The sequence below is a fragment of the Falco punctatus genome (genome assembly GCF_963210335.1).
Source record: "Falco punctatus genome assembly, chromosome: 5".
Classification (NCBI taxonomy): Eukaryota; Metazoa; Chordata; class Aves; order Falconiformes; family Falconidae; genus Falco; species Falco punctatus.
In genome coordinates, this window is record NC_137584.1 from 28,470,974 (window position 1) to 28,495,948 (window position 24,975).

The 24,975-nt window shown below is 37.7% G+C and overlaps 1 protein-coding gene across 2 annotated transcripts in view; it reads left to right on the plus strand.

The window, feature by feature from the left end:
- ASAP2 (ArfGAP with SH3 domain, ankyrin repeat and PH domain 2) overlaps window positions 1-24,975 on the plus strand; it is a 101,937-nt gene that overhangs the window by 39,197 nt on the left and 37,765 nt on the right. For both annotated transcript variants that reach the window (XM_080387848.1, XM_080387849.1), the window contains exons 4-9: window positions 3,814-3,888; window positions 5,458-5,507; window positions 15,927-16,056; window positions 18,170-18,255; window positions 19,609-19,684; window positions 20,168-20,254. In XM_080387848.1, coding sequence (XP_080243974.1) covers window positions 3,814-3,888; window positions 5,458-5,507; window positions 15,927-16,056; window positions 18,170-18,255; window positions 19,609-19,684; window positions 20,168-20,254 — 504 coding nt within the window. The remainder of the gene's footprint in view (window positions 1-3,813; window positions 3,889-5,457; window positions 5,508-15,926; window positions 16,057-18,169; window positions 18,256-19,608; window positions 19,685-20,167; window positions 20,255-24,975) is intronic.

Consider the following 24,975-nt stretch of genomic DNA (forward strand, 5'->3'; position numbering starts at 1 on the left):
CTATGGCATATATGGGTGGTGGGTGATGTCCACCTCAGCCACCAGCCTGGTGTGATGCAGTTTGTGCCATGGGGGACACCACTGCGCTGCACCTGGGGCAGGGTGTGAGGACAGCAGAAAGGCAGTGTTGTGTCCTTGTGTATGAGAGGGAAGCATGGTGCAAAGATGAAAGTTTGTGCTATAAGCCTTTGTTACATGGTTTTCTGAAGTCTTGGGGTTAGATGCTAAAGCTTAAAGGTCAGACAAACAGTGTCTCTTCTATACTGGATGTTCTCACTTCCACTTGCTCCCTGTTGCATTGACTGGCCTTGTTCTACTAAAGCTCATATCACTGGGAAAACTTTTGGAAAGTATTAAATCCAATAGTACTTGCCATAAAAACATGAAAATAACTTAAATAGTGATTTGTTGGCAGGCAGTACTGCCACCATCTGTGCACACCCAAGTTCATGGGTGGTTGAGAAGCCCACAGCCAAGTACATCGACTGCATGTAGAATGTAGCAATGGCAATAGGAGTCATATCATACACCGTTCAACTACCTGAATTTTAGTTTAAATTGAAAATGTTTAAAGATCTGCTCTGTTTATCTGCGTGTTAAGGTAAGTATTTTAATTTCTGAAGTAGTGAAAAGGCTTTCATTTTTTTGGCTTGGATTTAGAAAGCAAAACCAATTCAAGTACTACAGGCAACAGTATCCAAAGCTCTTCTGGAAAAGACTCATTAAAAATAATCAGGAGGGCTGGCGAAAGAAGAACGTCAGTGTTTAGCCACAGGCTCTTAAACTACTTGAAAATCTTCTTTCCCCTTTGCAAATGTTTGCTTCCCTGTTGTCTCTACCATCACTTCTGGCAGCTACGTGGTTTGTTTATTTTTACGTTCTCCCTACTGACATTTCTTTTTCTCCTCCTCTGAGCCTTCTCCAACTTAGGAAGTTTTAATTTATTACCCTGTCTGTGTCATCTTATCTTGTTGGAAGCTGTCAGAGGAAAACTGCAGGTCTGCCAAAGCAGCAGTGTTGGAAGTGGAAACCAGGTCAACTAGTTTTCAATATTTTTTTTTCTTTTTTTTTCCCCCCAAACACATGGAACTTGGTAGTGTTCCTCTGAGGCAGGGTGACTAATTTCTGTGAAGCTTTCCTGCACCTTTGAGTATGTTTCTTTTTAAAGAATATTTTAAAACATAAAAAAGTCAGAGTAGAGGCAGTTGCATACATTTTGGCTCCCTGTATACACACAGAGTAGGAGCTGCAGCATATTAATGCCTCTCTGAGTTCCAAAAATGGGTCTGTATTTTTAGATAGTTCAGCTTAAGCTTCTCGAGAGAGGGGAAAAACATGAAAGATCTTTCTTCTTTGTATCGCTTGCTGATTTATAAATATGAGCAAGTATGATTCATCTAGCTAGGTTAATAATGACAAGTTAATGCATTATGTATGTTTACATTTGTTGCAAATAAAATAGGAGCATAGGGAATACAGTAGACTAGTAATAATATACAGGTGATAGCACACAAAAGGAATTAATTCGAATAGGCAGGCATTCTCCAAACTGTAAAAAAAAATGAAAAAATGTTCATTTTTTTCCTCCTATTCTTTTTTTTTAAGTTGCTTTGGACTTCAGGCCCCATGACTTGAAGTTCTAGGAAGTATCCAGAACTGTTTGGGAGGCTGATTGATATTATATGAATGTGTCTGGGATAATACTTCAGGGTCTGACATTTGTTTTCTTTTTTGACTTAAGGAAGAAATAGTTGTCTTGAGTCTGCTGTTGAGAAATGCTTTATTCTTGCTTTGTACCTATTTGTCTGGATTTTAAGGTAATTAAATGGAGGCTATGGAAAGTGTTGATCTTTAGGTTAGACATTTGACTGCATCATAGTTATAAAACAGAATAGCAAAGTAGAAAACTTTGTATAGAATGATATCTTAGATGAGACCTCTTCTGCTTGTGCACCTGGATAGCCATACTGGGTGTGTGTCTACATGTTCCATCTGTCTTTTTCTAGAATTAAGTTTTTATTTCTTTACCTAAGTTTTGTGTGATGTAAACCTTTTTGCTTATCTCCTATATCTACAACATACAATTTTATTAACTTCGAGCATGGTTATGTTGATATGAAGATGTTATAGTACTGCTGAGAACCTACGAGGTGGATGGCCTCCAGCACTGCCAGCTAAGCATGTGTAGATGTTGCTCCTTCAATTTTTATGGGAATTATTTGGGGAAAAAAACCCAGAGAGAGAGCTGAAATTTAACTTGTTGATTCTAAAGGCCTGTGGTTGAGTCCTGCAGCTTTTTGGGAAGGAGGAGAAGTAGGGTGGGGAGGAGAAATGTGATTTGTGATAAGAGTTTTAAAGACCAGGTTTTCTATATTTCTCCAGCCTTCCCATGCAGAGGCGATCTCTTTAACCTCTGAAATTGATGTACGTTCACTTTCTTTTTGGTTGCTGGCTGAAAATTCAAACAAGTTCAGTAAGGTAGCATCTTTGAAGAGGAAGGGTGGGGGTTTGGGGTCTTTGTTTCTTTTAATAGCAGTACTGCTGGGGATGGGACCCCTGAGTCTTCTCTAGTGAGACCACCAAGTAACTATAGGGTGATAATGTTTTGTATTTTTCCATTCTGGGGAGGCAGAAGCATGACCATTAGAAAAAAATATTCTTGAAGTTCCTGTTGTTGTCCTTTCTTCTCTGGATGGATTATACTAAAAGGACCTTTGATGTTCCTCATATTGTTCCTGAAGAAACAGAAGCTTTTGTTGCTACATGATGCAAAATTAAAATCCATCTTCATATATGCATTTCAGTGTTTCTTGAAAAAAATCACGTTTTAAAAGAACAGCTAATAATAATATCCAAAAAAGAAACCCATCCCAAAGCAACCTTCACCAAACTGCTGCAAAAGTTATTCTGTTTTTTTCCATTGTGTGGTTCTAAAATACTCTGGTTTTTACTCTTGCATGCAGTCTATTTGAAATGTTACAGTTTAAACTCTGTATCTAGACATCATGGCCCATACCTTGAACATTTTCTCTGAATCATAAAGGATTGGACATGAAGTCTTTTTTTTTTTCCTGGTGTATGCTACTTACTCCTCCTGTCGGTCTTCATTCTTTTTCCTTATCAAAATATTGTCATACCAATACTGATCTAAAACCATGAGTATTTTACTGCTGTCTTAATTTGAAATTTTTCTTGAATTACTTACTGAAGATGTCATAAAATCTTTGCTTCAAAGTTTGAGAATAAAGATAAGTAAAGCAGATATATTACATTTTAAAAATAAATGGAAAGTACTCAAATAGTGGCTTTTTCACAGGCCAGCATTCTTTGTCTTTGTAACTTCTGTTAGAGTAAGGTGCCTTGTATTGTGAAAATAGCAGGTACATTTTATGGAATAGGTCTGAAGAGACTGGAAAATAAAAAAGTTCAATATAAAATATACTGACGAACTTAAAACGTATAACTGCCGAAAAATTGCATGATTGTTTTCATGTAATTTACACAGTGAAATCAGGCAATGTAAATATTAGTGGTCTTACTTTGCAGTCACTGTTGGATGAGATGTTTATCATCAGCAGTAATTCTGCAGGTTTCCTGCTGGCTTGCGTGATAGTGTTTCCAGAGTAAGTCTAATTAACTCATGTTCCCTCCATCTTTGATTACTGGCTGTACTGGTAAATATCTCCATAAAGCAGGGTTAGGAAAATAATGTCTAAGATTTCACTGTGGAACTTTCTGAAATGCATGAATTAAAGCAGTGTCTGTTCTGCATTAAAATATATTAAAAGTTTTAATGTAATTTTTTTGTTACAGATTCAGAATATGAACAACATAATCAGTTTTCCATTGGACAGTTTGCTGAAGGGAGATCTGAAAGGAGTGAAAGGGGTATGTTCTTATTTATAAATGTATATATTGTACCAACAATATATGTATATTTATTTAGCTAGTCTATTAATCTTATTTGATGGAAGGAATGGGTTACTAAAGTAACATAGTAGCTTACCAACCAGGAGATGTTGGGGATTTTTTTGTGAATTGAGTCATTCCTGTTTGTGGTTTCACATACAGCATGCTCTTGACTGTGTATACAAAACAACATTTTACAAGCTTTAGAAGCAGCCCTGAGATATAGATAAGTGGAGAAAGAAGGGTAAGTATTTGGATATTTACTTAGTTGAGAAGGGCATAGTACTTTATTTAAAAGGATTGTTATTAATATATTTATTTAGCATTCTAAACCTACCTGGAACAATAGAGATTATTAAGACAGACATACTAGGCTGCATGAGCATAGGATTTTTCTTAACAAAGCTGAAATCTATCTGTGCCCTGAGGATGTTTCCTATTTGAAATAATAATAACTTAGAACTCAAGTAATGATACGTTTATAATAAATTTCAAAGCCTATAGCCAACAAACTTATTTGGCTTGTGCTTTATTTACTATTGAACAAACAGGAAGTGACTGGCAGCTATTGTTCTAGGACATTGAAAGAAGAAAAATACGCATAGACTAAAAATGGTCTATGTAAATTATTGGAGGATAAATAGATTATTTAGTAAAAGATGCTTATCATCTTTGTGTTGCTTACCACATTTCACTCCTCTTGTTCTTCTCTTTTTCTGTGTCAGAATATATACATACGTTACAATACACTTGCCCCATGTTCCTGACTTGAGAAAGTAATCAAGTGTTGCTTGAATTAATTTCATAATTGTCAAAATAACTAGCTGACATGTAAGAATTAGTTCCTGATCTGTAGTTGCAAAGTTTCTCCAATGTCTGATAGTTAACGTATTGGTTTTGTAGTTGGCTGATCTCTGGAACTTCAGTATTGAAGCAGAACTTCAATTGCTGCAGTTTTAGACATCAGTGAAATAATTTTACAACTTGTTAAGATCATTTTATCCAAATTGGCTGCTTCAGAGGGAAAAAAATGTGGAACATAAGTAAGTCAGAATTCTCACAGAATTGAGTTACATCGAGCTGTATGGCCTACACTGTTCCCATTAAGTCAGTGGGAAATTGATTTCTTTAACTTTAGTGGGATGAATCAATTCCTTAGCCAAGGCTGAGGTTGTGCGACAGCCTCAGGACAGTCACTTCTTTCCAGTAAAGCCACAGATGGAGTGATGAGAAAATAGCTGATTTGATTAATTGCATAGTGCTCTTTGGATGACATGTGGTTATACCTTTTAAGGGGTAAAATGGAGCTGTAAAAAGCATAGTAAAGAGCATCCTAGAGATGTTTTTAAAAAAATGAGTGTATTAATTTTGTGTACAAGATTGTTTTTCCTAGGTGCAAGATTGCTTTTACACAATCCTCAGGTGAGCTATTCAAGAAAGAGCAAAGTCCCTTATTCTAGCAGGCACTGCAAATGGCCATGTTGTGTCTTCATTGTTAGATCTACAGTATTTTTCACGCAAATAACTGTATGTTTTTTTTCTTGACAGGACCTGAAAAAACCCTTTGATAAAGCTTGGAAGGACTATGAAACAAAAGTGTATGTATCTTTTAAACTTTTATTTAGAAGGGAAGTCTAACTGAAATATGTAAAGGTCATTGGTTAATATTCAGGCTCCAGCCAGAAGTTTTATCTGGGAAGTGAAGTGTTTGTTCTTACTTTTTTTTTTCTTAAAACCATGAGCTGTGTGAAGGTGCAAGTGCATGGACACAGTAATTTCAAATTTTGTAATATACAGCTTGTTTCATGAGTAAATTATCTTTTGTATGTTTTTGTGCCATGACAGTTAGTGTCTGTGGTAGACCTCTTTGCTTAATGAAGTTCCAAGTAACAAGCATAACCTCCCAGTGCTTGTTCTTCCACTGCATATTCTTCCACTTCAATTGAGAAAGTTTTGCTTTAGCTGGGCAAGAAATTTGTTAGATTTTTTTACAGTATCAATATTACTACCCAGTAATCTACTACTTTTCCTTTTCTTTTCCCTTCCTTTTCTGCCATACTCTACTTTTGGAGGACACTACTATATAAAACTAAAAGTTACCCACCCTGTGTTTTCATCCTTAACTACCGAAAAGTGCAGTACCATAATGGTACTTGATGACCTAAGCGTTTGTGGTGTTGTGTTTTTTCTTCTCATCAGTGATTACTTCACTATAATTAGCAAGTTTCTTTAGCTGAAGAGCACAAAAGAAATCATACGGTTTATGCCTGAGTGTGTTGAAATATCTTAACAAAAAATAACAAGAGTGTGCAAATCAAGATTTAGTTCCGGATTTGTTTAGCCTAACCCCCTTGTAATCACTCTAATGTCTCTGGCTCTAGCACATCTTAGGAGACTGTGCCCAGTGTTGAGGTCTCTAGGAAGGCTTTATTTGATGCTGAGCTTTTGGCACTTACCAGTGAGGTGGTAAGGCTGTTGAGGGGCTGTTAGCTGCTATCATTCCGAAACTGCACGTGACTCCAGATTGATCCAGTACCAGGAACCTTGGTAAATCACATTTAATTAGTGTAGATTGTTTAAAGATACAGATGTTTTCTGCATTTAATGCCAAGGCTGGATACTCTCAGCAGGCGTATTGTGTACTAGAAGTGGATGAACATCTATCTGAGTCTTGTCAACTGTGTCTCATGTTGTGTGTCTAGCCCAGCTTACCATAAGCCACTGTGTGAAGGTACCAGATGCACAGTATAAACAACTATAAAATCATATTTAATAACTGAATTTTGTATCCAGCTAAGTGAATCAAATGAGTCAACAAACCTCAGCACCTAAGATCAAACAAAATTAATTTTGGTACCTTGTAAATCTTCAAGTGGTTTAGTGCCCTACATCAGGAACAGTTGTTTCCTGGGTTGGCCAAGTCTGTTGTATTGTCTCAGCTGATAGTCCCTGAAATAGAATTTCATGGTGGATTTTATTCCTTATTCCAGTATTACCTGAGTTCTGGCTGTCGGTTGAGTTTCATGTCACACATCCAGCTTCTTTGATCTTGTGAGATAGTGCTGCATATGTCAGACCTTTTCTGATGATACAGGTGCAGAAGAATCACATGATGACACTGTTTAGTGTAAATAGGTTGCAGATCCCCAGCCACCTAGACTAGCTAAGAATCTAGCAACATCTTTTAGTATTTTTTTAATTGTGAAAAGTTATAATGATTCTCTGGTGCCCACTGAGTTGGCCCATCTGAAGTCGTGGGCAAACAGTCTTCAGAAATCATTTTTGTAAGTGGTTTACTCACAAAAGCAGTAAGTTTAGCGAGTTGTCTAAGTTTCATTATTCCTTTTGTGAATAACAATGAGAATAGTCTCATTACTACTCTTGTAGGCTCCGTGTGTGAGGAGGACCTGAGTGGCTTTTGACTGTAGCTGGATTTTCACAATGAGACATTCTGAAATATTGAGATGAACCTCCAGTCTGACAGTTTGAATCCTTGGACAATTGTGATGGCTCCAGTGTTTCATATTAATACTAATGAACAATCCCATTTGGTGCCGTGCCCGTTATTGGCTATTGAAGTAATTAAGATTTCCAGTCATTGCTCGTGGCAGTAGTTGATCTCTGAGAATGGGCCATAAAGAACAGTCTTGTAAGTTAGTCTGTTATTGTGTCCCAGTACTTGGTCGCTGGATCTGAAAGCTTGTTTACTTACGTATAACTTATTGATAGTGGCATCCTACAAAGTTTATGTGCAGAATTTAAAATACCTATGCATGCTGCTGGGTTGTATACCAAGAACACTATTACTACTGGACCAAGTTCTCTAATGCTTTTAAATTTCTGATATAATATTCACCAGGATAAGTGTATTGCAGTAATACAAAGATTTGTACTTTGATCCTCAGTTTAGTCAGAGCAGGTGGTCTGTTTCAGAGCCAGGTACTCCAGAAATATTTTCATTTCTTTTTTTAACTTAGGTAAGTATTTGAGAAGTAGAAACGCCCATGGAAAATGTATATTTAGGGTTTCTCATTTGAGTTTAAGGACAGTAGGTACCTGGAAATGCTCTAGCGTATGTTACTTCATTCAGGACCTGAAAATGTGATGTTGACATGGTGTTTATTTGCTGTCTGTGGGATTGGATCCAATGCTGCTTGTACGATACAATGACATTATTTTTATTTGTTCCTTTTAACCAACAGTCCTTTGGAAAGCCTGCTTTATGACTTTGCTTTCAAATAAGACACTTGGTTTTTGATCCAAAACAGGTTCCTTTTCCCACTGTAAGGAGATACTTTTCCCAAGTCACCTCTGTAGTTTCTGCAAGATTTTTTAACAAATGAAGCACACCTCCTTGACAATGCTTATTTCTAAGCCATTTATGTGTTAGGTTATTCAACATGCAAACACTGAAGGTAGCACATGTTCATCAGGAAATTCTTCCAGAACCATTACCATCTTCTGTGATATTTCCAGGTGGTGGGCTGGTACAATTGCTGTGTGCTCTAGGTTTTTTAAGTGGTTAGATGAAAGCTCCACATCAATATTCTAGAGTTTAAAGCTCTTAGTCTAGCCTGTTGGAATCCTTCACTTTGATCAAGACCAAAGGATCATCTGCTTGAGGCTTGGGATAAGGAGCCTGGGAATTCTACGTACAGGAAAATCCTTTAAATCAAGGGGCTGATTTTTGTTAGGTTTTTTTTTTATTTGTGTGTTTTGTTGGTTGGGTTTTTGTGTGGTTGTTTCACAACATCAGAAATTACTTATTGCGGCTTAAATTTGGCAGTGAGAGAATATTGGTTTTCAGTGCAAGCTGTCTTACTTCTACCATTTTTCTCTAGTTCTGTTCAGACTGCAACTTCCCCAAGTCCCCTGCCCCTGCAGAAGGACTGCAGAATTTGTCAGACCCTCTTGTGCATAAGATCAGTTTCCAGATAAGTTAAGATGTTGCCAGCTGTCATTATTGAGTATTGGTCTTTACAAATCAGAGACAGGAAGTTTAATTACGTGGTTTTGAAGCTAGAGTGAGAGTATTAATTTGAGCCCGAGTCTGGTCAGGTCACCTTTATCATCCACTAAATTATGGGCATAGGAAAACAGGGAGGTTTTTCTGGGTCGCTGTTATATATGCCACTGAGATTTCTTGAGATAATAACTGTTTTGATTCTGTGGCTGTCCTAAGTGGATCTATACTTCTTATAGCTGTGCATTTTGGTTATCTGTAGCAATGGGTGGATGCAGAGTCATTGCAAGAATTCTTAACTGCAAATTGAATTTCTGTGTTGTAATATCTTAACAGTCTCTGCCTTAACAAAAAGGGCAGAGGGACTGGGAGAGCTAACCTCAGTCTCACCTGCAGCTGGTGTTGTCAGAGTGGGATGGTGGATGTAGGTGTTGATAAGCCATAGGTTTGCTCAGCCTTGTTCCATCTGTTACCTTAGACGGTTCCTTGTTTGGACTGTGCCTAAAGCCATTCCTAGGTTTATGCTTAGTTAGCTATCTTTTCCAGTGATACTTCTTCCAATATGTGAGTGTCTCTTTCATTTTCCTTTCTTTTTTGTTTCCCCTTTGGGTTAACAAACCATTCAAGGCTGCTAGGCTGCTCTTTGTCTGCATATCCTTCTGTGTCATATGTTTAAAATCACACCATTCATCTGCATTTCCTAGTCACAAGTACAGACCTGTGAAGCTAAGGGCCATATACCAAAGTGGTATTTTTGTAGTCTGTGGAGAAGTGAGTGTCTTCATCCTGATTTCTGTCTCGATAGGTTGTCTTTATATGGAAGAATTAAAGCTTATTTGCCTCGATATCTCATCTTTATTACTTGCACCTTTGTGATGACATATCAGGTGCTAATATACCCAAGTGTGACCTATTTGAAAATAAATTCATCTGATTAAAAAATGGGTTTTGTTTTGCTTTTTCCCCGTAGCAATTTCTGAGCTGCCTCTTCAAGCTCTGTATGTAATTAAGCGTGTTTAAAAATTACTATGTATTCAGTCTTGTTTGAGAGAGTGATGTTAAGATCCATTTTTAACGCTCTTGGATCATCATCTATCAATGCTGATTATTATGCAAATTCTTCACCCTGTAGCTACCTAACTTCTCAGAGTATTTTCCTAAAGATCACCTTCGCTGAAGTAACTGAGGGAGGCTGGATCCATTTTTCTTCGTACCTTGGGACTGTTCTCAAACAAGGGAATAAGGGGAGCAAGTAACTCGTAGCTTTATGCCAGCCTACCTCAATCAAAAATTGGGAACATCCTGAGGTGACATTCATGAATAATTCATCTTTTCTCACCATCAGTCATTAACATGCTTGAGTTGAAGCCATAAAGATTTTAAAGTGTTTTTAAAGCTTTGAAGTAGTTAGAAGCAGTGCATTTCTCTTAGGACCTCAGTTACAGTGTTTGTTTCCCATGTAAGAGCTGGGCGGTGCTGCCTGCCACCTCAGCACCACCGTGGGACTAGTCTCTCTATGTCCTTCGGGTAGAACTGGTGCAGACTGGGCTCTTCTTGTTACAAGGCAGTTGTTTTCCCCCATGTACTTAAACACTAATGGCAGTCGCACTGGGGGAGCATATGGGGAATGAGTACACATGTCCCAAAAACTGCTCATTCTCCCAGCAGGCAGACTGTATTCAACAAGGCAGTGGGCCAGATTTCACCCACATTCTTTAGTTTAATTGGCCCTGTTGTGGTAGATTTTGAGGTAAAGATGTTGTATCAATGCTGCACAGGAAATAGAAGGATAAACTTACTGAGGTGTATTAATTACTCATTTTTAGCTGAATATTCTCTGTAATCCAGACCTAAACCTGTCTTTCTGAAAATAAAAAAATGTTATTTTTTTATATAAAGGTGTCTTAATTTTAGGCCTACAAATGTATTATTAACTTCAGAAGTCCTGCGCTGAGTGTTGTGCTAATGCTATGAAACATAAATGCTTAAGGAAAACTAACAAGATTTTCCTGGAAAGGCTGGTTTCCTCCTCTCCTTTGCCATTCTCCCTTGAAAAGCCAGGCATGAGGTCCGTTACGCACAACTGAGTGAAGAGGATAAGTTGTTTGAATGTGCTTATTGGATTATAAGATCAAGACAGTAGGCTGAGGTATGTTATATTACTGTGTAGAAACGCAAGCACTTGTATCCAGGTATATCTCTAATATGAATGATTTGTTCCTATACCATTGGAAGTCAGTGGAAGAATGAACAAATTCTTATTACAGTCTCCTGTGAAGATGTCTGCATAGCATGCATGATTAAGTGATGATGTTTCCAGTTTGGTGAACTCATTTTTTAAACGATATCTGAAATTTTATCTGAAAATTCTGCAAGCTTTTCCTAAACTACTTTTTCAGAGCCCTGATGTGACTCAGTAGATCATTGATATTTATAGGTCATAGATATTTCTGCCATGTTTCCTTATAAAGCATGTACGTAAGACAAAGTGGAGGCCACATCTTGAAAGTAGTGGCATAGAATGAAAGTGCTAAACAAGGTAGCTTTAATATAGAATCACAGAATCATTTGGGATGGAAAGAACCTTTAAGAACAAGTCCAACTGTAAACCTAGCACTGCCAAGTCCACCACTAAACCATGTCCCTAAGCACCACATCTACGTGTCTTTTAAATACCTCCAGGGATAGAGACTCAACCTCCTCCATGGGTAGCCTGTTCCAATGCTTGACAACACTTTAAGTGAAGACATTTTTCCTCATATCCAATCTAAACCTCCTCTGGCACAACTTGAGGCTGTTCTGTCTTGTCCTATTGCTTGTTACTTGGGAGAAGAGACCAGCACCCCCAGGCCCTTTCCAGCTGCTCTTCCCCAAGCCTCTAGTGCTGCCTGGGGTTGTTGTGACCCATGTGCAGGACCCGGCACTTCTTGTTGAACTTCATACAGTTGGCCTTGGCCCATCGCTCCAGCCTGTCCAGATCCCTCTGCAGAGCCCTCCTGCCCTCAAGCAGTTCAACACTCCACCCCAGCTTGGTGTCATCTGCAAATGTACTGAGGGTGCACTTGGTCCTCTCATCCAGATTATTGGTGAAGATACTAAACAGGACTGGCCCCAACACTGAGCCCTGGGGAACACCACTTTGTGACCGGCTCCCAGCTGGATGTAACTCCATCCACCACCGCTCCTTGGGCCCAGCCACCCAGCCAGCTTGTAACCCAGTGCAGAGCACACCCGTCCAAGCCGTGAGCAGCCAGTTCCTGCAGAAGAATGCTGAGGGAGACGGTGTCAGAGGCTTTACTGAAGTTTAGGTAAACCGCATCCGCGGTAAACTGCTTTGAGTCTGAGATTTCATATTAAGTATTTTTATTTTGAAAGACATTACCTGCAAATTAAATGGAAAAAGCTTTGAATGAATTTCCAGATATCATTAATAAAATATTGGAGAGGTCTGGACATGTTTTGCTCATTCTGCCATCTTCTCCCCCATCCTCTAGTGCAGGATGAGCGAAAGCAAAAATCTTTCCCACATTTCCAAAAGGAATTGGTGACTTCTCCATTCAGGACTTCGGTGATAAGTGAGAAAGTCATGCTTTACTGTCAGCCTCGACAGGCAGTAGGATACAATCAGATGAAAGGTTTTTCACTTAAAAGGTAGGATGCCAGAGCTGAAGTTGGAGAGTCAGGCTGGAAAGGAATTCTTAAGAAAAAAAAGGATGTTTAAAGTGAAAATGTGTAATACTATTTTGTCAAACAAAATAGCCCTTGGAAGCATTCCATTTTCGAGAGTGTTCCCCATTCAAGACTGTGCATTCCAGCTGCTATTCCCAGTCTCTGCACCTTATCATGTACATACCCAGACTCAGCCTGGCTTACTGCTGTATGAGGAAGGAGAGGAAGAAAGACCTAAGAGTTGCTGCCCAGCCAGCCAATTCACTACTGCTGTGTGTGTACAGGGTGTTCTATTTGTTTACCCTTGTTCACTAGCTGAAAATAAATACCAGTCTTTGGCATGTTGAACAGTAAAATAAGGCCTTTTTAAAGATTGAAACAATAAAAATGCCTACTTTATTGTTTATCTATACCATGATTTGTATGAAAAAAATGATTTATTTGAAATACAAATTAAAATCTGCGTTGAAAACCAGTTGCTTTTCAAAGTGGAGCTGTAAAAATAGTCATATAGCAGACACTTCAGGTGTAAGACTTTATGTTGTAACTGTAACTGACAGACTTCTCTGTTGTAATTCTTAATCCGTTATTGCAGCTTTACTTCTCTGTTACACAGATCTGAGCTCACTGTATGTTAGTCATGTGCAGCTGCATTGCAAATGATCTGAAATGTGCTTAGCTTTTAATCTTAGTCAGCGAAGTCTATCTATGTGATATGTGCTATATGACCTTCCAGAACAGCAGCTTTACAAAATATTTGCTTGTCTTGCTGCTTCTAGAGGATTTTTCTAGAGTTTTCCCAATTTTCTTATGAATTTTGCTTAAATTATCTGTCTGAAAAACCTGAATACCCTGCAGTATTTGAAAATCTTACAGTGGTGCATTGTAGAACTTTGCCAGAAGGATTTGGTTAATGTCACCATACAGTGACACTTGAAGCTGAGTTGACCCTTGCATTTGGGTAGGAATCACAGCCAACCTTTAGCACTCAGAAGATGTGCATGCAGCGCTACTGTATGTGCTTTCTTTGTTTCCTTAGAAACAAGTTCCCTGTAGTATCAGTCAGATAGGAGGTGGCATATTACTGTTGCAAAACAACAGGTTGGTTTCTGGATCACGAAGCTGAAAATGTAGTTAGAGACTAAAAGCCTTAATAACAAAGAAATGCAAATGTGAAATGCACCATCACTGATCTCTGGTACTTGTCACTGAGGGATGGTTTGAGGGTTTTTTTGTAAAGCATCTCTGAACTTTCTGAAGCTTTAGCGAACAGTTTCAAGGATGTCTTATTTCTCTGAATTACTTGTTAGATGTCAGTCTTGGTTTAAATACTTTTTGTCTGTGGAGTAAGATTTATCCTTTAAAGAGTAGAAAGGACTCTTTCACTGAAATCTAGCTCTTTCCTTAAAAGGAATTATATTTCTTAAAACAATGTATGCTGTAATAGTGTGCATAATGTTTGACTATTAGGCAGTTGTCTTTTGGTTTAACTAGCATTTAGAGACACCTTATAATGTTAACAAGCTCTTAAAATTTTGGAGAGGGTTATGTTATCATGTGTTTGAGTATTGTTCTCTGTAAACAAGGAAAATACAGTACAATAGCAATTGATAGTTATTAGATTTGACTTAAATTTCAGTGAGTTCTCTGGCCTCATGAATTGTTAGATTAACGTGGAAATTAAGAGAGCAAAAAACGTCCTGGATCTTTGCTGTAAGGTTTGACTTTTTTAGAGCTACCAATTATGATACAATGTAAAGTCTCCTAAAGTGTGTGGTAGAAAGGAGCTGCCTATTTGTAATTTTCTGTGAATCTTTTTGTAATGGTGTATCTCCCCTGTTTGCGGTTGATGTCTCATTAATTCTTGTGTTTGGACTCTGTGGCTACAAAATGGCATACCTGGCTTTAAGTGAGTAGGAGTACAGACTTACTTTCGATGAAAACTGAATGTCCTAGAACCAAGTTTTTATTCAGGCAAGCAAAGGTTTTCAGAACATTTATTTCAAAGGAGAAGGAGCTTCCCTCTGAACGTTTGCTTCTGGCGGGACACGCTGGGCTGAGGAGGAGTGCAGTGCTGGCTGGGTGTGCTGGCTGCTGGAATACTGCACAGGGCTGGCTCTGCCCTGCCTGCCAGCACCAAGAGTGCAGTGAAGCTTTTTGAATTGCTGTTCAAAATGCTTCCCCTTGGAAATGTTATGGGATGGGATTAATTCTAGTTTTCCCTTGCTGCTTGAGGTGTAGAAGGAGGCATTTCCTTATTCTTGAGAAGTTTAAGTACAGCATATATTGCTGACTGGAAATCCGTAGACCATCTAGGACATTTTCCCATAAGCTGCTAAGGTAAAGTTAACATCAGGTTAAGAGAGCACTTGAGACATCATCTTTTCAGAGGGAGAGCTGAGAGACACTTGACTGCCCAAGAGGAGGTATGATAGCGCGGATGTTAATTGTACCTCTCGTCTGCTTCCTGTATTCCTGTGTAATGCTTCCTCTTGTTAAAAAGCAATATAACATTTCCTCAGGAAGCTCTTCCCAGAATTTTCAGCTTCTTGAACAGTACAAGTAGCAAACTAAAAGTCTTTCTCCAAAAAGTAAACACCCTCATGTATTTGTTTTTATTAGTATCTTTTTCCATATCAGGCTTGTCTTAACTGGGTTATGTGATTAAGCTACTACCTTTAGGAATAATATAGAGAATAGCTGTAACAAATGCACAGGTGTGTTTAGGGGAGTTATACTGTGTGCTAGGCATTGGTTATTCATTTATATTCTGTAGGAGAACCTGTTTTATTCAGAGCTCTTGGAAAATGTTCATGGAAACTTTTAGGGAATTAGGACAGCTGGTCTAGCAGACTTTTGAAGTCTGCAATACAGCCGGCTGGCCGGCATTCCCAGCGCCAACTGGCTCAGTAGCAAGTAGAGATGGCAACTGTGATTTTGGCTTAGAAAACCCTGTATATATAGAAGATGACTTGACGACAGGCAAGACTCAATAAATCTGGTGACATAATTGAACTCTGTTAACCAGTGTTTGGTCAGTTGCAATTAAACATCCCTCTAGGTTTCCAATTAGAATTTGTTATTTTGTTTCAGGATTTTTTTTCTTCAGTGCAAAAACTTAATATCTTCTTCTCATTTAATATCTTCTTTTGGAATATCTGTCAGGACATTATTTTAACAGATGATTGAATTAAGATTTCAGCTACTGTATGTCGTTGCTGATCTTTAGTCATTGTCAAATTTCAAATGAAATGTCATCTGGAAGTAAGTCATATGCAAAGCTACGAGACTTTGGCTCTGCATCTGTCAGTAGACTTTGTGAATAATCAGATTTCCAGAGAGGCTGTGGATTTCTCACTTCATTGACTGATTCTTTGCCTTATAGTACAAAAATAGAGAAGGAGAAAAAAGAGCATGCTAAGCTGCATGGGATGATCCGTACAGAAATAAGTGGAGCTGAAATTGCAGAAGAGATGGAGAAGGAAAGAAGGTTCTTCCAGTTACAGATGTGTGAGGTGAGATTCAATGTAAAATTCGTACTCTGCTAATGTTTTTAGGGAAAAATTGAAAACCACAATTGTTTAATGGCAGCTGTGATCTTAGAGGGACAGCCAAATTACTAGTGAACTCCATTTGCTAAGCCACTTTTTTTATCCTGATGTGCTGCCTTTGCAGGGAATTTAGATCTTTTCTAATTTCACTTAACAAGTAAATTGTAGAATAAATAAATAATGCAAAGCTCAATTAAATGCGAAGAGATGATAATAAATAAGTCTGTACACTACTGCTTCACTGTAAGTTATTTTAAGCCCTAGATCATTCCCTGAATTGTTCCCTATGCTGACAGCTGTTGTGTTATTATGAGGAGAGACTCCAGTCTAGCACACTGTTGGGCTGGTGCTGAAAAAAAAGTGCTATGGCTGGAATCCAGTTGTCTCTCAAGATGTTTCAGAACGTTTCTACTTTGAAATCTTCATGATTTTGCAGTACATTAAATCTGATTTGAATATTTTTGGTTTGATTCGTTTGAGGGCATGTCAGGTCCTGTGGTCAGGAATTCAAGTTGCTGTGTTCATTGTTTCTGTGCATTAACTCAGAAATACACTATGGATGTTTCTTATGGTTTTACTATGGTGATTAGAGCTAATTTGACTCATATGCCAACAGTTTAACAGCAGTTGTCCTGAATATCGCTTTTAGTAACTTCATGCACTGATACTTGGTTGAAAAGCTTCATGTTGTTACACAGTCAGACTAAAGTACTCAAAACTGATGAAGAGATTTGAGTACCCAGTAAACTTAGGGATGTTGCCAGCTAATTGTCCATCTGTATCCTTCCTAAGAAACAACCAGGAACAAATACTTCTGTCTTCCTGTGTCACAGTAAAGGAGAAGTTCACTTTAGTCAGTTGTAGTGATAATAAAACGCAGGGTGAAGTCTGTGAAATTGGATCAAGTCACCTTAAATGTGGAATAGCTGAAGTGTATCCTGTATTTCTTCTGATTTTTTGAGAAAAGATGTTTATACTCAGTTACCTCTGAATTGTCATATATGGGGACTTTGTTTTGGTTTTGATAGTAAGTCAGAAGTGTGACCTATTAAAGTTGTATCATAAGGACAGGCTAGTCATTAGTAAATTGTGAGAGTGAACTGAATACCAGATGCCTAGAGCTCCTTTTTAAATTAACAGGAGCTGGAGAGGTTATTCTCCTAAGTACTATCTAGTACATGTGTCTATATTTAGGCTAATCATCTGTTCACCTGAACCAGCAGAGAAAGAGATGGCACTTGGATACGGCTTTATTTTAGTGGGTTTTAAACATTTAGGATGTACTGCGGGTTAGGAAAAACCATATGCATTAGGGCATTGATAAGATGACATTCACTCCTTTGCTTGGAGGTCAGTGTCTAAGCAGGGGTTAAAAATTGTCATCATTTAATGGACAGTTAAGTATGTAAGTAAGGATGGTCAATCTTATTTCTGCTGGCATGGCTGACACTTCTGTGCTATGGAATTCAGGGGAGGAGCTTCCACTTAATATAGACTTTGTGCCTAATGCAAAAGGACACTAATTAGACTTTTTTTTTTTCAGCTTGACAGTAGATTTTAAAAATCTTTTGCTAAACTGTAATTTGTTATAATTACCATGTATAAGAAATTTGTACACAGAATGATAAAATCAGAAGATAGATTTAAAAAATGTTTTAACAGAATCCCTCACTTTTGAGAGTAAAGTGGTTCTTCCTTAATGACATCTATTTAGCAGTAAATTTAACAGCTGGTGAGATAGATACCTAGATGGGCTGCTAGGTTTAAGAATGGGTTCCTAAATTTACTAGACAAACCCTTTTATGCTTCCTTTAACCCAGGCCTCCAGTAGGAGCCACCAAGGATGTTTTAACAATTTGAACTAATCATGGTGAAGTATCCCTACAGGGTTCAGAAATCAGTGGTGACAATTGCTTTTGTGTGACTAATACTTGAAGCCACTATTTTACGCATTCTCTCTTTTAGGCCTTCTAAATCTGCAACTGTTAAAGCTTGTTGAAATATAACTGAAAATAAAATGTTAAAAAAGATTGTAGCAGTAATAATTACTTTCTTTTGTGAATTACTGTTCTAACAGTATCTGCTGAAAGTCAATGAAATCAAGATTAAAAAAGGAGTGGACTTACTTCAGAACTTGATCAAGTATTTTCATGCTCAGTGCAAGTATGTTTTAGTTTTCTTTTTATCTACACAATAAGTGAAGCAATGCTTTGTTTTAAACTTTTGACATCTTCATAACACATTTCTAGATTTCTCAAAATCTAAGATTCAACTGTTCTTGCTGTCTTTTGACAAACTGCTTTTGTCATAGATTAGTTACTGGTTTTGCTACTGTATTCTGAAACACGTAATAAGGTTCAGCTAGTCCCATGGAATATAATAGTTGTTCCGAAGGAGTGCCACGCAATAATTTGGCATATTTCATAAACTACTGTTGAAACAAAGCTATGTGTTTGGGTAATTAGCTACTGCTGCATTAGTTTTGATGGGCTTTTTTGAGTGTATCTAGCAATGATCTAAATTGTCTGTGCTCAAACATAAACTGCATAAGCAGTGGGATAAAACTATATTGAAAGAATCACTCTAATTAATTGAAGGACTCGGTAATAAAACACAAAGCTGTCATTAGAATGATGTACTTTTTTTGTGGTAGGCTTATAGATCAATTAAGTCATATCTATAAACTTGAAAGAGCCATTGTTAACCTGTTCAAATCAGTAAGTTTTCATCTTAAAAGACCAGTCTAAATCTATCTAGGTTTTTTTCCCTATATAGCTATGTTGCTTTTAAAATCAGTTTCACTTGTAGTATGTCATTTGTCTGCTTTATCCATTTAATAGACTTTCAACAACATAAATGCTGTGTTATGTTGTCACTTTCATGCCTGCTTCCCAGAATGAAAATATTTTCTGTTGCAAATGGTGCAGCAATTCGTAATCAAATGTGCGTATAGTTGTGGTTTCTTTAAATCTATTTTTTAAATCTCACTTTTTTTTTTTTTAAAGAGCTGGGTTACTTGACATAGATAACATTACTGTGTCAATACAAAAATGCATACGATACAGAAAGATGTAACATATTCAGTTCACATATAGGCCATAATTAATGCTTGGGAAACAAAGGGCTTTTGTTTTAGTAGGAAGATTGTGTCAGGTGTGAAGTTACTGGGCTCCAAGAAGTCACAATTATTTTAGATCTGCTAGAGCTTTTGCTGTTCTACAAATAAATCTTGCTTGTTCCGAGCCTTCAGAAAGTGGGATGAGAACCTGTATTTGAGGTGAGAATGAGGAAAATTTGTGTGGGCGTTCTGAATTTAATTGGTGATTTTGCATCTTAAAATAAGCTGTGATGGAAATAAAGAGGTGGAGCAGTCAAAGATGTATAAAAACCAGATGTTTAATGTTTTGAAGTTTATGGCATGACATAATAATATGCATGTCTTTCTTTGGCAACTTTTAAAACAGAAAATACAAAGTAAATTTTACTAACAGTTTGCTTTTTCTTTTTCTTTTTAAGTTTCTTTCAGGATGGGTTAAAAGCAGTTGAAAGTCTCAAGCCTTCAATTGAGACACTCTCGACAGATCTTTATACAGTGAGTAGCAACCTTTCACATTTGTGAAAGTTGTAAACTTAGTTTTTTGCAGTACAACTTACATCATTATGGTTCAGGTTGGCTGACTTTTAATAGTCAGCATTCTAAGGTTTTGAGTAAAATTTTGTTTTAATATCATATCCAGAAGCTTTAGTTTCAGTTCAGGACCCCACTGTGTAAAATGTTAGGAGAACAGCCTTTGCTCTCAAATATTTACTGACTTAAGTGGAAAATAACGAACGCAAGGAAGCAAGAACACAGTGAGGCAATATCAAAGTCTTAACCCAGCAACATCCTAGCTATTATCAAGCTTTTTGAAGATAGAAAGGAAAATAAACAGATCACATTTATCTTTTCTCTTTGTGTTTTCATTCTTAGCTGAACATTTCTCAGAAAAATGAACTAATTAAGTAGCAAGTTTGGAAGAACTGCATTGAAAGAAACAATAATGTTATTTTTAACCTGTGTTTTTCTTCATTCAAGATTAAACAAGCACAAGATGAGGAAAGAAGACAATTAACACAGCTTAGAGATATTTTAAAATCAGCACTCCAGGTTGATCAGAAAGAGGTGAGCATATAAGGTGGTTTAACTTTGAAATACCCATTTTAATTACCTCTAATGTAATGTTAGTAATTGAAATTGAGTTATTTTAACTTTTATCAGCCATCTAATTTCTTTTGTTTATTGATCTTTGTTTTGCTGCTGATAGTAAATGTTTTTGAAAAAGGCAGGTGTTTTTTTAAATGAATTCCCACTAAAAATATGAGACGTACTACAAAATATTTTCTTTTTGTTACCAATATTGCAAAATACTCAAGATGATGCACTGTCTGTGAACTAACAGGCAAATGTGCCTACGTTGCTTAAAGTGAGAATGGAAGAACTTTGGCAGTATTGAGGACATCCCATTAGTGCAGTCTTATCTCACAATAATATTCCAAACTGTATAAATACATAAAACTGAAAATCCCAAACCACCTCTTGTCATTATCATATGCAAAAAATAACAACTAAGTTTGCTACTCTACTGCAAAATGCCAGTTTTCAAATGTGTAAGAGCTGGGTCGGTTCGGCAATCTAACAAGTACGTACTTTTTGAGTTTTGGTTATGATTGGTATTAGATTTAAAGAATTCTGGAGTAGTTTTATTTGGCACACTGATCTGGGAGCAAGCATCTTTTTTATAATCTAATCCTAAATATTTGGTCCACTTTGTTTCAGAGTGCTAGTGATTCCTCTTCATATAGATAAATACCAGCCAGCTTCCTTTGTGTGGCTGCTGGGTCATGAGTAAGTGAGGAATGAACCTACTTGCCCCTTTTCAGATTCTTTTTCTGAGAGGGATCACAATTAAATAGTTTAGTCTGTAGAGCTCAGACTTCCTTCATCTTTTCCAGTCTTGTTTTCATCTTCTTGTAAAGGTTATGGTGACTTCTAGCTCTTAGTGGTGGCCAGATGATGGCTGTTGAGCAACGTACTCTAGCGAAAGGTGTCCCTGCCCGTGGCCTGAGGGTTGGACTAGATGGTCTTCAAAGGTCTCTTCTGACCCAGACCATTTTGTTATTCTGTGAATTGCTGATAGGCATTCAGACAGTCTTAAACACACTTCACTATGAGGTGCTGTTTGTTCCCATGTGAAGTTTGTGATAATAACCATCATTTACAAAGTCCCGTACAGTTTGCAGGCACTTTCTTAAGTTCAGCCTGGCATTTAGGACTCACAGGGTGGTGCATTTGCTAAAAACTTCCAAATTTGAGCTTGGTGGAACGAAAGACTAATGGTCATAGTGGAAGTGGTGACTACTTTGCATTCACCATTGATTGCCCACTCTCAGTAAGGAGTCTTTGCTGTTTAGGTTGTGTTATGAGGCTTCCCATTTTATTTGGGTTTGCGTTCAAGAGAGATAATAGAAGCAACAGAGTTTCACGGTTGCTGGGAATGTTGCTTCTCTGTTGTTTACTTGTTTATCGGTGATACTGGTATTAAATGCATATGTAAGATGTGGTGAGCACGCATCTTTTCAGAGACTGAAAAATGTAATAATACACTTAAATTTATTACTTGTACCGGTTTTGTTGCATTTAAAAATACACATGTAAAAAGTGCTTTGTGCTATATTCAGTTTTAATTCTGCAAATTCAGATATAGATGCTTACCTGCAGAGCATGAGAAGAACTGTAATTATTTTGAAAGTTTTTTGAAAACATCAATTAATCAATGGGATGCCAAACAATCCTGGTATAATTGACTGCACGACCCGCTAATACTGTTCTTGTTGCACTGTAATTTCCTTCACTATAACCGATTTCTTTTTCCTTCCTGAAATGCATTTACATTTTGTGACCGAAGTCTAGGAGAGTAAGTGTTACTATGTTTTAATGAAAATAGTTGGCATGATTTCCATTCAGATTTCAAGAAACTGGATTTTTCCTTTGAGTTTTTTTTCTGTTGGTATGAAAGACTGGTCCTTTTTTTTCCTCTTCTGTTTGTTGTATTATCACCACCACCACCACCACCCCCCCCCCAAAAAAAAAAGAAGTTTGTTCTTGGGAAAGAAAATTGCTGTAAGACAAATTGGTAATTTCCTTTGCACTCTCTTTTGGGAAACAAATCCAGTTGCTTGATTTGATGTTCTTGCAAGGTGTTGAAGATACATGTATTTTTAATTAAAATGGACTTAATGTATGAAGTAATAGAATGTTGCAAATATTATTTCTGTTGTGTTTTTTAAAAAAAAGACACACACACTTGGAGTGAACCTTTTTCGTTGTGCGCGTATACATAGTTTCCTCCTGCACAGAACTTTCTCAAACTTGGTTTGTATTGAAACTTCTTTTTGACATGTCATTGTGTGTACACCCCTCTAATTTTTAATTTTTAAACTTTTTATTTTTCAAACTGTACAGCTCCTACAAGTTTCGAGGTCAACCGTAGAGTCATATTGCCTTCATTTCTCTCTTTTCCGTGTGCTGTCTGAAGGTAGTCTTACTGTAGTGTTTAGATTTGCTCTGCTTCTTCTACATGTTTGTAGAACCCAGAATCTATTTAGGCTACTGCAAAATAGGGTAAATTTTGTGTTTCTTGACAAAAATTATAGTAGCTGTGTTATAGGAGAGGTTGCCTGCAGGGGGTTCTGGCAGATACATCTGTTGAAGGCTCTGTGGGGCTGTAACAGATAAGGGATGGATCTCTGAAACATCCTCTTGGCAACTATTGTGCAAATGCAAGAGAAGGTCAGGCTGTTGGAGAACTGTAAAGGCTTTTTGGCAGCTTTACACACAGGAGTGATCCGGACAGTCTAAAATCCTGCTCCCTGGGAGCTGTGGAATGGCTAGCCAAAATTTGCTGTGTATAAATTAAAGTACCTTGTGTGGAAAGTTCTGTTGTGTTCAAATATTAGAAGAGATAAATAGGTTTTTGGAGTCTCTCATCAGTAGTCACAGACCATCCTTACAGAATGCTGTTTTTACATTTCTTTCGTTTTTAGCTACGCTATTCAACTTGATTTGCAAGTCAGACGATCTTTATAAGACTTTGGAAGAAATCATTTCAAATCTCTTTATGGTCAGTGAAGTGATTCACTATAAACATGCTGCAATTAAATGATTCACTTTTTATTTTTATGCCTATCTGCATTTCAAAGCTGATGAAGTGGACAGAGTTCAGTTTCTTAGGCTTGTGTACTTCAATTTGTTCTGATCTTGGTATGTTCAAGAGAGATTTAAAATGACAGTACCCTGCACTAGGTATGTCCTATATCCTGCAGTGATCCATTGCCTTCCATAGGTAATGTACATTATTCCTGCTCCTCTGATGCGGCCATGGGATCTGACCCTGTTGTATTCATGTTATGTGCAATATGCAAACCAGAAACAAGGGAAGATCCTTTGGGGAGCCTGCATATGGAAAAGGCATGCTGAAATTACCCGGAAGGATGTTAATTGTGATGAGTGATTTGTGATATGGCATCCTGTCTGTTAGGAACTAGATCAAAATCATGAACTTGCTTGTCAGAGAGCTGTGGAAAACCTTGATGTGGCAATCACGTGGGATGCTATTGATTTGGACATGGCCTGAACCAAGGATTTAAAACTGAAAATCTCCTTGTCTTGTCCTTAAGTTGTTTTTATGAAATAGTATTAAATTTTTTAAAGATACTGTTCATAGTAATGAATGTGTGGAAGTACACGTCAGCTACAGCAGCTTCCTCTCTGGTTGAAGTGAGGCAGGAAGCTTGTATTACTGGCTTGCCAGTTTGGCCAAACAGAGCAGCTGAGCGTAAACAACAGCTGAAGGGACGTAGCTGAAACGCAGCAGAAAATAGTGCACAAAAAGTAGCAGCACAATCTTAAGCAGTGGGAATGGTGCTATGGGCAAGTGTTGGAGGTCACCTGAAAATTTTACATGATTGAGGATGTGGAAAACTGAAATTAATTTCCTGTAAGGCTTCTAATCCTGGGAATGGAGTTCCTTTACTGGCTAATGGGAGGCAGAGATCAAGGCATTGGTAGGACACAATAGGCAGTGTCAGATGAGATTTTCTTCAGACGACAGTAAATGTATGCATGCAGTGGTTCTTAACGAGCAAAGAGTATTATTTTAAAATGTTGTTCTGTTATATGTTGGGCAGCCAGGAAACCAAATAATTATGTGTAAACAGACTGGTGAGGAATGATAGACTGGTTTTAATCTGAAGGGGTGCTTTGTCAGGCATGGACATTTAAGCAGTGGTTTTGTAGTGTCTTTAAAAGCCTCAGGTGAATGTTGTAGCTACCTGAGACAGCTTCCTAGATCACTAGCTGAGAGATACGGCAGTGGGCACAGGTTTTTTCTGCTGAAAAGGAGCACCATGGAGTGCTGCAGCTTGTATTTGGGATGAGCCTGAAGTCCTGCAGCCTGGAGATGCGAAGTCCTAAGTGCACTGAACAGGGGTATAGGTGGTAGCTCTGTTCCTCCCGTCATATTTTGGACCTGTCATGTGTTGCTGTTACTGTGGAGGTGGATCCTGAACAGCTTTGGCTGCATTAGTAGATTTGGTAGCAGAGTATCCTGCTGGAGTTTGTAAAGGAGCAGCATTCCATCTCAGCAGCCATTCTCTGGGGAAAAGCACAGTCCAAGTACGTTCTTGGTTTTAGTTGGTCTTTTTCCCCTGCTTATATCCGGAGATGTCTTATACTTAGGCTATTAAAGTGTATGAAGCTAATTGTAATTATGAATTAGGAAGATAGTTTTTCTATACTTTTAACATCACTTTGTACTTTATCATCTGTGCACTCTGAAAACCCAA